Consider the following 17,959-nt stretch of genomic DNA (forward strand, 5'->3'; position numbering starts at 1 on the left):
AGAAATGCAGCACTGGAACAAGTTTAGTACATAAATGTACTATTGGAACTAAAGTTATAGTATAAATACAACACGAACCAACCTCATGACCTTGATTCAATACCAGAACCAAGCTCATAATATCAATACAGTAGCAGAGCTAAGTGATTGTGTTGCGGGGGCACCAGTGGGGGGGCAACAGTGCCTCACAAGATCAGATACAGAGCGAGGAGAAGGATTATTTATGTAGCTCTACAAAATATGGCTGCACATAGGAAGAAGATCACCAGGCTGGGTGGACCTAAGAGGAGTGAGTGCTTAGTACATAAAAACAGCACCTGAGCTAAGCTCATAACATAAATACAGCACCGGAACCAAGCACATGTAGCTCTACAAGACTCTGCCGCAAAGACATTCACCCCCATCCTACCTGCGCCTTCTGTCCCTTCTACAAGCAGTGGCCAGAGCCCTGTGTGATCGCACAGGTTCAACAAGCTCAGGCCAGCCATGAGGACTTTTCTATGTTCTTGCTCTGCCTCTCCCGTCTCTTGTACTCCGTAGATTTACTGTATCATAGATTACCATATACTAAAACTCCAACCAGTTGTTTGAACTGTTCGCGACTTGGCAAGATGAGGGGACTGTGTGCTACTGTCCATCCGAATCTAGGACACTGGAGCGGCATTACTTCTATAAGGGTTTACTGTTAGCATTGATGGGAAAAAAGGGCTGGAGGAGATTTCTCTGCTCCCGGTATGTTGGGTACTGACGGTATGCACAGTCCAATCCGGTAATTCTTACAGTTCACATGACATTTCCAATATGTTTCAGGCATAAATTTGTCCTCTTTTCAGTAAGTGGTATGAACAACCGCTCCCATTATGCACAAAACCTTTTTTTCTAGTGCATTACACAATAACAATGGCAGTTTATGGGCCAATGTCATTACTCTGCCCGCTCGGTAGACTGGTAACATGGTATTTAGTGATGTGCCAGTCACAGCTCTGTGACGGGGATGCAGCCATTAGCCAGGAGGTGACTGATGACTCACAACAATAAGGGGCTTTGACTTTGGCAAGAAATAGTTGGTATTTTATAGACAATGCTGATGACAAGCAAATGAGCAAAAATCTGAATGGAAACAATGATGTCATTGTGCTGATGACTGATGTCTGGAGGCCTTCATGATACTTCACTATACTGATGTATTATAATAGGTTATCTTAAAGGGACCAGTTCATCGGACATGTGTTTTGTCCTGACATGTGATGATGGTGTGTGTTCAGGAATGAGCTAAGGAAGTCTCAGATGTCCCACAGTGCTGGAGGAGTATGCTGCTCCGGTTGGAGCCAGTGACCTAACAACTGATATTATTATGTGTCAAAGTTAGCGGATGTGGAATCGCTGTGCGGCACACGGATTTGGCTTTGGGTCAGATGAAGAGGTAATACCTGTGGTAGCCCAATCTTCACCTTTTAACTCCACCAATTACAATCTGGGCTTTGCAACGGGGTCCTCAAGCCATTACACTGGAAGTGGTCTCAGTAACATGGCAGTTGATGCTACTATGGACCAAGGTGCAGTAACTGAGGATGTGGGCAGAAACATAGCCAGATCAATCCAGGTCAGAGCAGGCAGCATAATTTTTGAAGGAGGAAGAAGCCAAAAGTCAGGACACACAGAATGGGTTCCCCAACAGGCCAAAAGTTGGGGAAGATGTCAGACTGAAGCATAGTCAATACAACAAGCCAAGGTCAGGATCAGAGATTGACGCAATTACTACATTGAAGCAATGGCAGTAGCAGAAGAGGAGTGTGTTGGATATTATGAGTCAGTGACCTGTCTACTGATGTGTTGATGTTACTGAGGACAGGACTGTGTGTGACGGGGGCAATGTCATGATGCGAAACTGCTCTAAAGACAAAAATACAGTTGTGTCACTTATGACTGTGCTGCTGAATACAGACAGATGGTGGACACATTCAATGCCATCTCTGATATTTGTGTCATTTTGACCATTTCTGCTTTTCTTATTACTTGAGGATGTCATTTGACTTTGCTTTGATTCCTTAATTTTCTTTATATCTGTTCCATTCCGTTTTTTCCCTACTTCAAAACAAATCCCGTTTTTCTAGATGAGGTTTTACTAACCACCAAGATGTGAAAAAGCTTCAGTGAGGAACTCCCACATCACTGTGACACATTTCAATTACCTTAAGATGAATTTCATGTTGATGTCAGTGCAAATAATGGCTCTCAAGTTTGGTACGGCCACAAGTACCGTAAATAAAGAAAAATATGGTAGGAAATGGGAGAAGGGAGTCAGGACCGCATTCAAGAGGACCATCATCCGAATGCAAAATCTGAAGTCAAAATACAAAGCAGGATTACTTTCTTGTGCTCTAAACTTTTACCATTCCACGTCCAAACTAAAGGTAGAAATGGAGAGAGATCCCTCTGATTCCCATTCAGTCAGTCTTGGTTTGACTGTGGATTGAGAGGGTAAATTGCTTCCTTCCCACCAGTATTATCTATGGTCTTGTGCTTTTGTAGCACACCGTGAGAACCCCTGGCTCTGGCCGGACCTCCAGGCCTGATGGCTCCCATCTTTGGGAACCCCTTATTTTCCCTCAATTTTCAATTCAATGGCTTTTAGTCACATTTAGAACTGATACAACTGAATCCTGTTTCTGGTTAAACTTTGCTAAAAGTTTGGTATGAACCCGATGCACTGTTTTATTTTTCTTCTCTTCCTAGTCTTCCTCCTTGTCCTCCTCCTTCTTCCTCCCCTCCTTCTTCTTCTCTTAGTGCTTAGCACTGTTGCCTTGCAGCATTGAGGTCCTATGCTTCAATCTTACCAAGGACAACATCTGCAGGCGAAGAAGTAGGATGAGATCTTCTTCTTCTTCTCCTCAGGAGAATGAAGGTGGTAGAAGAAGCATGATGGCTCAGTGGTTTGCACTCTTGTATTGCAGCACTGGGGTTCTCAGTTTAAATATGGCCAAGGATAACATCTGCATGGCGTTTGTATGTTCTCCTTGTGTTTTAAGTGTGTTTCTTATTCATAAGAATAGTTTTATAGAGTACTTATAGTTATTGAGAAAAAGGAGACACACAAACACAAGGAGAAAATATAAACTCCATGCAGATGTAGTACTTGATCAGATTTGAACCTAGAAACCCAGCTAAGCATTGAGCCACCAAGCAAGAAAAGGGGTAATCATCTTATGGCTCTTAGATAGTGGTATACACTAGTTTTAGGAGTATTAGTGAGGTTCCAGTCTGGTTCAAACTAATTTGGACCAAACAAAACGTTTTGTCAAGGTTCGGTAAACTGGGCAAACTGAACTTTTCAAAGCTTCACTCAACACTGCATGTTAGCTTTAGCTTGTGCTTTCAATAGAATATTAACACCTTTGAGCTTCTCTGCACTAATACTTAGGTGCTTTCTTACCTGATATCTCTGCTGTATGGGATGCTCCAGGAGGGATTGACAATAAGCCCCTTACCTTTTGTATCTGCTTGGGAGAAAGAGTTGGGAATGATTTTTTTCCAAAGCAGATTGAAAAAATCTGTAGCGGGGTACGATAAAAGAATTATACAATCTTCTTAAGATGGTATAGAGCACCAATCAGACTCTACTTCATGTGTCCTGCCCATACACCTAGCTACATTTTGGCATTGTGGGATGTCATGTGGTATGGGGAACACATTTGGTAAAGTTACTGTGCAAGAAGACTTTACAGATTAGTGCTCAAATAGCGCTATTGTCAAACAGACAGATCTGGATTTGTCTTGTCACACACTAGTTTGGCTTTGGGCTATCTGAGGTGGCAGCACCTGGGGATCCCTGCTTGAGTCTACATACAATACCAGAACCAAACTCATAACATAAATACAATAGCAGAACTAAGCAATTGCGTTGTGGAGCTGGTGATAGGCGACTCAGAACATCAGAGAGGAGTAGATGGAGCTAGGAGGAGGATGATTCATGTAGCTCCACAAGACACTGCCGCAAGGAGTAAGATCATCTGACTAGGTGGACATAAGAGGGATGATTGCCACCAGCCTATATCCTTCTGGTAGCTTCAACCAGCTGGTGGCTGGTGCCCTATGAGACCCTTAGGTCGCACTTACAGTATCTAAGGCGGTTTTGTATATTATGGTAATTTCATGGTAATATCTAAAAGACTTGTACACTAGCCAAAGAGGATCTTGGTGGGAGGATGATCTATTGCAAGTTTCTTGCTCTGGTCTTAGAAGTACCCCCCTTCCCTCCAATAATAAGGACTATAACGCCGTAAAACACATGCGTCATCCTTTTTTATGCCAGCAATATTCAGATCCTCTGCAATGCAATTATAGAACACTTTCTATTGCCAAGTCCGTAGTACTATACTGCCAAGGATATTACTTCATTTGTGTTCCTAATAGCGAGCTGTTCAATTATTCATAGCGGAATGTTTTGTAAGACATCATTGTAATATGAAGAATCACAACTACTACAGCGCTAAACATATTGATTTTCTTAAAGCTTTGTTTGCTACTAGTTCAGTCTCTTAATGGAGCTGCTTCCCCCAAAATGCATCCTCCAGTGCCTTTAGTGGGAGTTGTGTAATACCTAATTTTCCCTACGGGGGAGGAGGGCTGGGATAGCCGCTTCTATTCAGCAGCAACATTCTGTTGCTGCATCATTGAGGCAGACTTTTGGACCATTTGTCACTGCATATATATTTCTGGGATGCCTTGAGTGCACAGTCCTTTTCAGGTCATGCTGCACCTTCCCGATAGGGTTAAGGTCAGTGCTGTGCATTTGTGCTAAAAAGCTCCACTTCTGTCTCATCTGTCTGTAGAACATCTTCCCAAAAGCATTGTGGAACATCCAGGAAATCTTGGGCAAACTTGAGACAGGGGAAATATATGTTTTGGCCAGCAGCAGCTTCCTTCGTCGCATCCTTCCATGACCACCACACTTGCTCATTGTTTCTCCAATAGCAGACACATGAACTGATGCTTTTGCATTCTGTAGAATCTTCTTTAGGTCTTTACTGTTGGGCTCTTTCTCTCCTCTTTTAGGATTGCCCATTGTTCTGTTTGAGTGAAATAACAGGACACCCGCTCCTAGAGAGAGTAGAACAAACAGTCCTGAATATTCTCCATTCGTATTTACTGTATCTAACTGCGGATTTAGTCATGTAGGCAGACCATATGACTAATTTTGGGCCCACGGGACAAATGGCTCTGTCCTCACCTTCTGACTTGCTTTCACTTCCCCTGAATGTTTAGCAGCATAAGTCTAACATTACAGCTGTTTAGTGCTCTACTTTCTCAGTCAGTGCAGGCTGCTCCCCCTCCTTCCTGTTCTCACTGTAGTACTGCTGAGAATGGGGAGCGGAGCAGCCTGCACTGAGTGAGAGAGGAGAGTCCTGAGCAGCTGGAATTAAACTGAGACATTCAGGGGAAGGGGGATTTACAGAGGGGACTCAATTACCTTTTGTGGGGCCACAGAGAGGGGATATCAATGCAATGTTGGGCTACAGAGGGGACACTAGTAAGAACTATGGTGGGCCACAGAGGGGGCATTAATACTATTGGGGAGTTACTGTGAGGTTCATTGAGGGCAGTAGCAGGATGGTTGGCATACTAAGATGAGGCATGGCTGGAGAAAGTCTTCTGGCGGTATAGACCCAGATAAAGAACAAAATGAATGTCACCAATCAGCGAAAATGTCACCTGTGATCATTGGAGGTAAATGTACTGTAATCACTTTCACTATGTACAGCTGGTATCTATTATATGGTGACCATTTAGAGGTATCCTATCCTGGCCCTTGTATCTAAACCCACCATTTTATAGATATGCTACTTCTAATATATTTTTTTATATATGGAGGGGCCCAATTCTAAGTTTTGTTATGCAGAACCACAATTTCTATATACACCGCTGCATGGATTGCTGTACTCTTCGTTCTTTAGCAATGATTTTATAGTCACTTCCAGCTTCCTTCTGAGATTCCCTGAAAGTTGCTTCCATCAAGGCATGGTTCACACAGACAAATCTTCCTTGAGGAGAACAGAGTTGTCAGTAACCAGGTTTTGTGGGCTTTTATTTAATGAGTAGAGAACCCGTGAACCCTGCACTTTCAATCTTATCTTTTTCATTGAAACATCTTTTATCTAATTAGGACTGCAAGAAGATATAAAGAGGTTCACTTACTTTGTCTCCTTATACGGTGGATAATTATTCAAAGTGCTTAATAAAATACATGATTGATACAACTGTGTGCGTGTTATTAGTTAGCTCTGTTTGTCTCAAATTGTGGCTTAGATAACAATCAGACCACATTCATGACTTCAAGCCAAAGAGACACTGGATGTTGCAACAACACAATGACCCAAAGTACTGTACACAAGCAAACCAGATAAAGAATGATTTTAAAAAGATTTGTGTTTTGCAATGGCCAAGTCAGAGACCTGACCTTAACCATATTGAGATGCTGTAGCTGACTCAAAGAGGACTGTGCACACAAGGCATCCCAGAAATCCTCATGAACGAAAACACATTTGCAATGACAACTGGTCCAAAATATATATCAGAGTTGCACAAATGTTATTTTCAGCTACTTAAAACATTTGGTGTAGGTGATTGCTACTAGAGAGGAATCTACAGATTGTTAAATTCAAGGGTTCACTTACTTTTTCTTCATGCACTGTGCATGATTACTTATTCTGCTCAATAAAAACCATGGAAACTACAACTTTTTGTGTGTTAGTAGTTAGATTGTGTTTGTCTATAATTGTGGCTAAGAAAACAATCAGACCACATCCATGACCTCAAGCCAAAGAGACATTCGGTGATATAATAACACAACGACTCAAAGTACAGTAGACAAAAAAGTCAGCGAAAGAATGGTTGAAAAAAAACAAACAATAACTTGTGTTTAGTAATTGTCAAGTCAGAGTCTTGACCTTAATCCTATTGAGATGCTGTGGTATGACCTGAAGAAGGTTTTGTACACAAGGCATCCCAGAAATACTAATGAACTGAAACACATTTGTAGTGAAAAATTGTAAAAAATTCCACATCAGTGTTGCAGAAGTAGAAATGTTGCTGCTGAATAGAAGCCACTCTCCCTGCACTCCCTACTGTAGGGGAAATTAGTTAGCAGTATTTGTATAATTGTATAATTGTGACTTAGATAAAAATCAGACCACATTGTATTAGTAATCAATGCAGAAATCCAGGTCATTCCAAAGGGTTCACTTACTTTCTTATGCAAATGTACATTCTAGAGCACCAAGTACCCCAATCATAAGGAGTTATTCCAATTTATTTTAATATATACTGGCCTATCACTGTTCCATGCACACCACTATATCATATATTTACTATCGTGGCGGAACTGTGTGCACGGTGGTCATAGGATCAATCCTGGTCCTTTCATGCGCACCCCCCACCCCCCCAACATTCTCCCTGCAATTAGCGTTGAGTGATTTCTGTTGATAGATTCATTGTGACACTGGAATCTCAGTCATTCTGCTCCCGAGCGGCACATGGCACAGTGATCTTTAAGGTCTCGCTGCTAAGAAATGTTTTCCATAGCCTTCAGAAACAAATCTTCCTTTTGCATAAACTCATCTTCTCATTGGGCATCTGTTTATCTCCGGCTGTTTGTATCAGGCTGACGCTTGGACCGTGGCATTTTTTCTTTCTTTAAAGGTTACGAAATTAACCACCACCGCCCCCCCTTTTTTTGCGCTGCTGCATTTTGGCAGAAGTAGTTCATAAACATAGCATGGTCTGGTATCCCAGCTGTGCCGAGCATTGATTGCTTCCGCCTAGAGCAGGAATTCAGTCATCTTGGTCTGTGAGTTGACTCATGTATTGACGAAGAGCTACGAGGGAACGAGTGTACGCTGCTGTGCAGCCCTCGCAATGCTTTCCACATGGAGGAACCGCTCTAAAAAGACCCTCGACAAGGCGCAACTCTTCATTTAGAGTGTCCTCGTTGGCATTGGGGTTGCTGTGCCCATCATGCCATCATCTTCTTAATGGGCAATTGACTTGCTGGAGCATAAAGAACCACCACAGCTCAACTTTCTTCCAAAAGCAATTATGTGCGACCCCCACTGTGCTTGTGGTTGGCATAAACCACCGCCGGGACTTTTTCCGAATACTCCAAATATTGACAGCCACTTCCCCATGGGATCCCCCTACAATAAACCAAGGTCGTCCACCACTCGTTGGGGCAACGGTCAGAAAAGCCCCATCCGGGCCATGGAGAAAGTAGCAGGTTCTTCTAGGGATTGTTGCTCACCTTGTCCCTATTCTCACGGATGGTTCAGCCCTATCCAGGTAAGTACTGAGCTTTAAGGACCACAATACTGTACCTTCGTACCGTCAGGCCAGATGTTGTAGTGCGGGGTTTGTCATTGGGTTCGACTCCTCAGTATGTTCTCTGTGGTTCTCACAAGACTGCTGATAAGCTTACTTTATTATCTTAAGCCGGCATGACATCACAAGGCTCAAGTAGAGAGGTCCCCAAAAAGTAACGTTACAAATTCAGCTCTCCTGTATAGATGTAGTGGAGCTCAGTGTGTCAAAGCAATCTGCGGACAGTGGCTCTCTATAGGACTGCAGGCAAACTGTGATAACTCAATAAGTCATTAGTATGAACAGCAGAAATGGTTGGGTGACAAATGTAGCTCTGCTACATCTCTTGTTTTTTTAATGTTATATATTGTACTCCGTGTTTTGTTGGTATTTGTATCCTAACTATATACTGCATGTAAATATATATATATATACTCATAATATCCGCTTTACATTGCATGTCACTTACGATTTTGCTGCGTATGTGCGTTTTTTTTCACATCATATTGCATCCGAGTGTCACCCATTTGTCACGCATCCAAAAATAAAGGCCCACAGACCCACAGAGGACACGATGCCATTTTTGTTACGTCACATCAGTCTGCATAAAAATGCACATCTAAATATACTAATTTAATCCAATGGATCCGTGTGCTGTTCGTATTCCATCCCTAAAAATACGGACTGAATACAGATGGAAAATCCACCCGTGTGAATGGTCCTCGCATTGATACATACAAGTTTCATGGTGCAGCAGAGCTGAACCCGTCATTTTACACAATGTGATATCACTATGGGTGCAGCCAAATTGCAAACTCATCACCGCAACCTCCTAACACAAAAATACATGAATCAGCTATAAAGTCCTGTAGACACAAAGGGGGTGGTCCACTGTGGACAGTGCTTTTTTGCTACAATGTATAGGCTGCTCACAGGGTGTCCCATTGCTGGGTCCACAAGCAATCATCTGTAATCTGTGAGGGAACTTGGCAGTATGTGTTCAATTTTTCTGCAGTGCCCCCACAGGAGTAATGAAGTATGACATAGCAATTCTTGAAATCAAGGGGCTTTATCTATCCATCTATCTAGCTGTATACTTATTGGGCAAAATTATGAAATGTTACATTAAAAGATGTCATGGGCGGTGGGGTCTGTGCCCACCCAGATGACTAAATGAAGGGCCATTGATCTACTTGGGAGTGCCTTCTTAATCTTAGGGCTGGCTCCCAGTGTATTCAGGCCCCTGGAAAGCAGTTACATTGAGGCCTTCTGTCTGATTCACCTCTGGTGTGACCAACCTAGACTATGTTTAGCCAAAATGCCTAGTAGTATGTAGTAGCATGTGAACATGGACCTCTTGTGTCTGATAGGGCCGAAAGGTTCCAGTGCCACAGAAGAAGGTACTTGTATTATAGATGGCACATGGCAGGTAGGGGCCCTGTTACAGAATTTGCATTGAGGTCCTGGACATTAGGAAAGGCCTTTACAGAGAGCTCTCCTACATTCTCCTCTGGAAATAATACAACGAATTAAAAGATTTAAGTCTGAATATAAGATCTTATAAAAACAAACTACATGGCAGACATTCTGTTTGAGAATTCACTCACTTGTGTCAACAGGTGGCAGTAATGAGACACTGGCCTCGTTGTCACTCTTTATCTTTCTATGGGTGCTTCTCCTCTCCATTCCTTGGGTGCTTCTCCCCTTCTTTCTATGGCTTCTCCTTCTTTCTTTTCCATGGGTCCTCCTCCTCTACTTTCCATGGAGACTCCTCCTCTCTTTTCTATTTGTGCTTCTTCTTTCCTTTGCATAGGTGTACTCTTCTACTTTCCATAGGTGCTTCTTATATCCATTCTTTTGGTGTTTCTCCTCCTCTAATTATGGGTGATTCACCTCTTCTTTTCATGAGTGTGCCTCCTCTCCTTTCTTTGGGTGCTCCTCTGCTCCTGTTTATTGGCGCTCCTCCTCTCCCTTTCATGGTTGTTCCTTCTCTCCTTTCGATAAGTGCACCTTCTCTCCACCTGTCTACTTTCTATGAGAACTCCTCTTTCTTCTGTGGGTGCCTCTCCTCCTGTCTATTAGAGCTCCTCCTCTCCTTTCTATGGGTACTCCTCTCCTCCTGTCTACTTTCTATAGGAGCTCCTCCTCTTCTTTCTGTGGGAGCTCATCTTGTCTACGGTTGTTCCTTCTCTCCTTTCCATAAGTGAACCTTCTCTCCACCTGTCTACTTTCTATCAGAACTAGAGATGAGCGAACCTACTCGGCCATGCCCCTTTTTTGCCCGAGCGCCGTGATTTTCGAGTACTTCCGTACTCGGGTGAAAAGATTCGGGGGGCGCTGTGGGTGAGTGGGGGGTTGCAACGGGGAGTGGGGGGCAGAGGGAGAGAGGGAGGGTTCCCCCCTGTTCCCCACTGCTACCCCCCGCTCCGCCACGCCTCCCCCCGCCCCCCGGCGCCCCCCCCGGAATCTTTTCACCCAAGTACGGAAGTACTCGAAAATCGCGGTGCTCGATCGAGTAATTACTCGAAACGAGTATATTTGCTCATCTCTAATCAGAACACCTCTTTCCTCTGTGGGTGCCTCTCCTCCTGTCTATGAGAACTCCTCCTCTCCTTTCTATGGGTACTCCTCTCCTCCTGTCTACTTTCTATAGGAGCTCCTCCTCTTCTTTCTGTGGGAGCTCATCTTGTCTACGGGTGTTCCTCCTCTCCTTTTTATGGTGGCTCCTCGTCTCATTTTTAATGGGGGATCCGTCTTTCCTTTCTATAAAGAAGTTGAGGAAGTAATAGACTGCCCCTACGGAACCCCATTTTGATTTTTGTTGTGCTAGTCTGTAACAATTTGGCAGAATGATAGATGCTTTGATTTAAAACAATATAGAACAGAGCTTCACCATAAAAGGTCAATAAACCGAGGTTTATGCTTGTCTTAATTAGAGCTCAACAGTATATGTGATGTTATACTCAATGATACACTTATATTATAGCTGTATACAGCTCTTACTATGCCTTATTGTGAGACTCAGGTGTTAAATTGTCTTTGTCAAAAATAAATATTGCCTATTCTTGGAATTACTGTTGAATTGATATGTAGTTGTTTTGCTGGGTTATTATGGCTTTTGCTACATCAATCTGAGATGAATGTCATCATTTTTTACATTATTTTATAATTTCCTAAATCGCTGTTGCGTACACCGGTGCACGAGATATCGTTATCAACATAGATAGAATTACCATACAATGACACGTAAAACCTAAATGTATGTTATGAAGCCGAAGGCAGATAAGAGAGGATCCCACCAGGGATAATAGATTCTGGGTAAACCAGCCTCCCCCCTCTTCCTGCCCCCTACACAGGTTGAAGAGCATGCTCATAGCACTTCTTGTCATGTGTTTGTTGTAAAGAAAATCTCTGACACTCCTTTTGCAGCAGCTCGAGCAACATGATTGTCTGCCCAATTGTCACCAGCAGATGTTGACCCGCTGTGCCACTGATTGATTTGACCTTGGGTTACTTATAAGAGCTGCACCTAGGGAGTCTCCTGGTTTTCACCCTTTAACCCCATTTTGGGGGATCTGGTCTTCAATGCAGGGTCATCAGGTGATTACCCAAGAAGAAGTCTTTGTGAAGTGGCAGCTGGCACAGGTTGGAGGGCACCATAGCATTGTGCCATAGGGACAGGCAGAGATATAGTCGATATAACAGGCTGAGTCTAGGAAACAATGAGTTTGCGTGAAACGGAGAGCCGGGCAGAAGATTAGGACAGGTGGCAAGCAGTCAAATTGTAGTCATAGAGCAAGGTGGGGTTCGCAAAGGCAGAATTCAGGAAAGCAAAGTACACAGGCACAGGGCAAATCTGAGAGTCAAGCAAGAACTAATAACACCTACACAGACCCTTATGGAATTCATTGCTCAGGCACCCTCAACTGGGAAAGGTTGCCTTAAGTTAGGGCCCTTTTACACAGGCTGATCATCATTCAGATTCTCGTTAGATCGTGAGATGACCATTAAGTGCAAATGCTAGCGGCTAATGAACGACAAACTATAATTCGTTTGTCCTTCAGTTTCTTCAGGCATAAAAATTGAATGACAATTGTGTGGGTGTTTCTCATAGTCGGCCCTGGTGACATCATCACTCCGCCCCTGGTGGTGTCATGACAGGTCCTACAACATATATAAAACACAGAGCCTGACCAACAGAAGAGCAACACAGTTAGGGCTCTTGGAATGAGAGGACAAAAATAACAAAATGAGAATACAACTAAGCCGTTATTATCTCAGACACAACTCAGCGGTCCTGACAGGAGCAGGATCCGGTAGGCTGAAGGACCTGTGATGACATCACTGCTGTGGGAGGAGCCATTGTGCAGTTTGGTAAAAGAGATCCGGTGGGCTGAAGGACCCGTGGTGACGTCACTGCTGTGAGAGGAGCCATTGTGCAGTTTGGTAGAAAGTACTTTATATTGGATAAACCTGCAGCAGCAACTAGGATCTATGATGACATCACCATCATGTGATCATCTGTGTGAGTGGAGTCAGGGATCACATGAGCAGTGGCTGATCACTGTATTCAGAAGTCTGCTGAGCTGGTGATGTCTGAAAATCAGCATGTATGTACCACAGCTGTGTGTGTGATGTATGTGAATCAGGATGGATGTAGTAGAGCTGTGTGTGTAATGTGTGGGAATCAGGATGTATGTAGTAGAGCTGTGTGTGTAATGCGTGGGTCAGGATGGATGTAGTAGAGCTGTGTGTGTCATGTGTGGGAATCAGGATGGATATAGTAGAGCTGTGTGTGACGTGGGGATCATAATGGATGTACCATGTAGCACAGCTGTGTGTCGCATTGCGCCACAAGAAACACTGGTACTATAATTTCTTAATAATTACTAGTACATCTATGAACAATGGCCTATTTACTGTGAATGAAGGTGGGTGGACCAAACGGTATCCGGCCTACTCCGCCTCCATTTACTGAGTGATATTCACTCCTGTGTGAAAACAAAAGACCGATTATCACTGGGATGACTGTTGAGCCCTGAAGCACCCAACAGTCGTCCCATGTGAATGGACCCTAACTAGAGATGAGCGAGCATACTCGCTAAGGGCAATTGCTTGATCGAGCATTGCCCTTAGCGAGTACCTGCCCACTCAGGAGCAAAGATTCAGCCCCGCTCCCCCTGCTCACTGCCTCAACTCATCTGTCACCCACGCCGGCCGCCGAACCTTTTCTTCCGAGCGGGGAGATACTCGCTAAGGACAATGCTTAATCGAGTAATTGTCCTTAGCGAGTATGCTCGCTCATCTCTAATCCTAACCCTAAATAACCCTAAAATATAGAATTAAAAAATTGACAATAAGAAAAAAAAAGCTGATTTTTTTAAAAAGTATGTTTACATTCCGCTTAATAAGAGTGAAGAATTGTAAAATTGTGATGTTTGCCTAAAATTAAAGATCCTCAAATTAAAGTTAATATCCTCTCAGATAATAAAACCGCATTCATTTTGCATATTCTTGCAGTAGCATTCTGTGCTCAAGAGCTGTTCTTCCTACTATATCCGAAGACAGAATGTTGTAACCGTTGTCAGTGATTTTTTAAAGCTCTGGGGTATTGTTTGTTTTCTCCTAATTCACAGCCTCCACTCCTTCTCCTTAGCAATTGCTCTTACTTAAAGGGATTATCTGGCCTTTTCATTATAACGTTTTCTTTTAAAGGGAACCTATCATGTCCCAGAGCACCATAGGTTAGGTAACTGTTAGGGGACGTGACAGGAAATTGAGTGGTACATTGTTTTATACTCACTCCCGCAACCCAGAGGTATCCCTGTGACTCTTTTTAGAGTCCTGTATACCCTCTCCCATAGACATGTTATAGAGAACACGTGCATTAGACTCTGAAAAGAGTCAGATTTCTGTGCCTCCAGTCTACCATCAAGGCTGGGGGTTTTCTGCCTGACCTTTCTCTTTTGCTTTCTTTATGTTGGTGTTATTCTGCACCTTTTGAGGCGGCTTTAACAAGCCACTGGGGGCAGTTGCCATTAAGCTCAGTACCGGTGTTTGTTATTCCGTAGATACAGCTAGCGGAGGCAGGCTCTTTTTAAGCATTACGTCTGCTTGATAGGAGTCTATAAGAGTTATATTCGACTAAGGATTCTGTTTGGGACTATTTCATCCCCCCACCCCCACCCCATCCTTTTGGTCAGCTAGCAAAGCTCACCCTGATCATTAGGTACGCTCATTACTGACACGGGTATGGTGCATACCGATGGTTTTTCGGCATAGCACCATGCACATATTGCCCTAATAAGTGGTTTCTACCAGTATCATCTTCATACCAAACTGGTTGATAATAGGTTCCTGATGAGCTGATTAAACGGCTGAAACGCATCGAACCACGAAAAACCATTGTTGTTATTTTTACATATTTGAGTCTAATCTAGGTAGACAAGAGCCACAGATTACACACTACTCAAGTGGTTCCTGTCTCCGTATTTTCTCACTTTGGGGCCTTTACCTGTTGAGTAACTGTAATAAAATCCACTCCTCGTCTAGTGTTTGATCTGAACATTATTGATCAATGCACAATAATTTGCCCAGTAGTGGCTCGGTTCCACTCTAGTCCTAGGCACTTTGGCACATGTGGCACCTAGTGTTCTAGTGTCCACGGAGGGTTAAAGTTACCCCCTCTTTGTGAGCCTTCCTTATTATTTTTATTTTTAATCATTAAAGGTTATATTTTAGGATCTAACCTGTGAGGCTCTTCATATATATTTTGATTCTCCAGCCACTGTGAAGTGAACCTGTCATGTTCAGAGTACCATAGGTTAGGTAACTGTTAGGGGACGTGACAGGAAATTGGGTGGTACATTGTTTTATACTCACCCGCTCCCGCAACCCAGAGGTATCCCTCTGACTCTTTGTAGAGTCTTGTATACCCTCACCAAGGTGATACTGCTGGATGGCCGGAGCGGGTGAGTATAAACAAATACATCATTCGACTCCCTATCACGGCCCCTTAGTTTAAAGTGTTGTGGGGACGTGACGGGTTCCCTTTAACTTAATGTAACTAGAAAACACACAAATACATAAAGTAAAACATGAAAATGTAGCAGTTAGAACCGTAATAGCAGTTAATCTTCATAATGAGAACAAATTAAGTTCTCTTTGTCTAAACACCCATGCCTTGACATGCCCCAGAGAAGGGCGGTAGTTTATGGTGCTGAGCGGACGTGACAGGTTCCCTATAAACAGAATGGTGTAAAATAGTAAAAGAAGTAAGACTCACCTTAGCGACCCCCGGGCCATTTGCACTCCAGTCTCCCACCGGTCTCCGTTCATCATGATTCAGTGCAGCCAATCACTGGCCTCCATGGTGATCAACACATCACTACCACAGACAATGATTGGCTACAGTGATCAAGTTTATCTAGAAAGAAACAGGAACTACGACTGGCCAGGGAAGCATCGGAATGGGAGCGACGGGGATCAGTGAGTGATGCTTCTTTTATTACTTTACACCATTCTGAGCCGTTAAAAAAAAAAGCAGTATCAGGGGGCAGTCAGCCCCTTCAGTGTTTTTTTGTTGTTTTTCAGCTATTCTTTAATTTATTTTCTTGCACGGTCATATTTACAAAGTCTATGTGTTGCAAAAATTGTGTGTAAAACATATTGGAGGTCACACGGACACAAATCTGCGTGCTTTTTGATATTCCCGGACCCTGCACACTGAATGTACTATTCTCGCCTGTATTGGAGGAGATCAGGACATCTTCTTATTGACATGGACTATCAGTTAAAATACTTCCAAAAATATGACAAGAAAACTGCCGCCCTTCTCCAGCTCATGTCGGGGCTTAGTTGTAACGACTAATAGAAGTTCATTCGCTTATTTATGAATATTACTGGCTATTACGGTCCTAACTTCTAGATTTTTATCTTTTGTTTTATGCATTTGTTTGTTTTCCGGTTGCATTAAGCACATATGGGTTATCCCTTTAGTGATTGTATTTGCCATTTGCGTAATAATTCATGCGTGGTGTTGCTATGGCAACCTCTGGTAAGAAAGTACTGCAAACAAGCATATCTATATCAATGTTGGGATAATATTTAGCTTTTTTACCCATGTGTGTTTTTTGGTCACTATTACTTTTAATGAGACTCATCTATTTTTATATATTTTATGAATCTTTCACTTACCTTTTATATTTTCTATATTTCAGGCCAGCCCTGCACCGATCATTGTGAATACGGATACTCTGGACACAATCCCTTATGTCAGCTACACCCCATTCCATGAAAACGCGGTAAGAAATTCTATTCATTAAACTCACATGATGCTTTACACTGCAGGATAGTAGAATAGAGATGATCAGTTCTACATCTTAACTAATATGAGTCTGTGTGATAGCAGTTATATTACTGTACATAGAGGGCAGTATTAGGGCTCACTCGCACATAAGACACGAAGTACACCGTGCTAAAATTCTATTTATTTCTATTTCCCGGTGTTTCTTTTACTAAATATGTCCTATTTTGGTACATCTTACGTGCGTACCACATACCAATGTAGGATATGTGGATTTAACATATACAGTAAATACACATATCACGTACATATTTGCTGTGTACTGCATATTACGCAACTAAAAAAATATGAGAAGGCCCTTATAGTATTGTACATAGGGGACAGAATTATAGCAGTTATATTATTGTACATAGGAGGCAGTATTATAGTAGTTATATTCTTGTACATAGGGGGCAGTATTATAGTAGTTATATTCTTGTACATAGGGGGCAGTATTATAGTAGTTATATTCTTGTACATAGGGGGCAGTATTATAGTAGTTATATTCTTGTACATAGGGGGCAGTATTATAGTAGTTATATTCTTGTACATAGGGGGCAGTATTATAGTAGTTATATTCTTGTACATAGGGGGCAGTATTATAGTAGTTATATTCTTGTACATAGTTAGCAGTATTATAGTAGTTATATCTTTGTACATAGGAGCAGTATTAGAGTAGTTATATTATTGTACATAGGAGGCAGTATTATAGTAGTTATATTCTTGTACATAGGGGGCAGTATTATAGTAGTTATATTCTTGTACATAGGAGGCAGTATTATAGTAGTTATATTCTTGTACATAGGAGGCAGTATTATAGTAGTTATATTCTTGTACATAGGAGGCAGTATTATAGTAGTTATATTCTTGTACATAGGGGGCAGTATTATAGTAGTTATATTCTTGTACATAGAGGCAGTATTATAGTAGTTATATTCTTGTACATAGAGGGCAGTATTATAGTAGTTCTATTCTTGTACATAGAGGCAGTATTATAGTAGTTATATTCTTGTACATAGAGGCAGTATTATAGTAGTTATATTCTTGTACATAGAGGGCAGTATTATAGTAGTTATATTCTTGTACATAGGGGGCAGTATTATAGAACCTTATCACAGTTATAGACTAAAATGTATATACTTTAATGGAAATTTAACTTAAGTTAAATTTCCATTAAAGTATATACATTTTAGTCTATAACTGTGATAACGGCCAAATAATTTAGTCTATAGACTTTTTCCGTCTCTGTGACTAGCAGTATTA

The 17,959-nt window shown here is 42.2% G+C and overlaps 1 protein-coding gene across 1 annotated transcript in view; it reads left to right on the top strand.

Moving 5' to 3' along the window:
- Positions 1–7,959: 7,959 nt before the first annotated feature.
- Positions 7,960–17,959, top strand: part of DLG2 (discs large MAGUK scaffold protein 2) — a 469,593-nt gene continuing 459,593 nt past the window's right edge. The window contains exons 1-2 of the mRNA XM_066588133.1: positions 7,960–8,334; positions 16,572–16,655. Of these exons, the coding sequence (XP_066444230.1) occupies positions 8,095–8,334; positions 16,572–16,655 (324 nt within the window). The 5' untranslated portion in view covers positions 7,960–8,094. The remainder of the gene's footprint in view (positions 8,335–16,571; positions 16,656–17,959) is intronic.

The sequence above is a fragment of the Eleutherodactylus coqui genome, chromosome 1, assembly GCF_035609145.1.
Source record: "Eleutherodactylus coqui strain aEleCoq1 chromosome 1, aEleCoq1.hap1, whole genome shotgun sequence".
Taxonomy (NCBI): domain Eukaryota; kingdom Metazoa; phylum Chordata; class Amphibia; order Anura; family Eleutherodactylidae; genus Eleutherodactylus; species Eleutherodactylus coqui.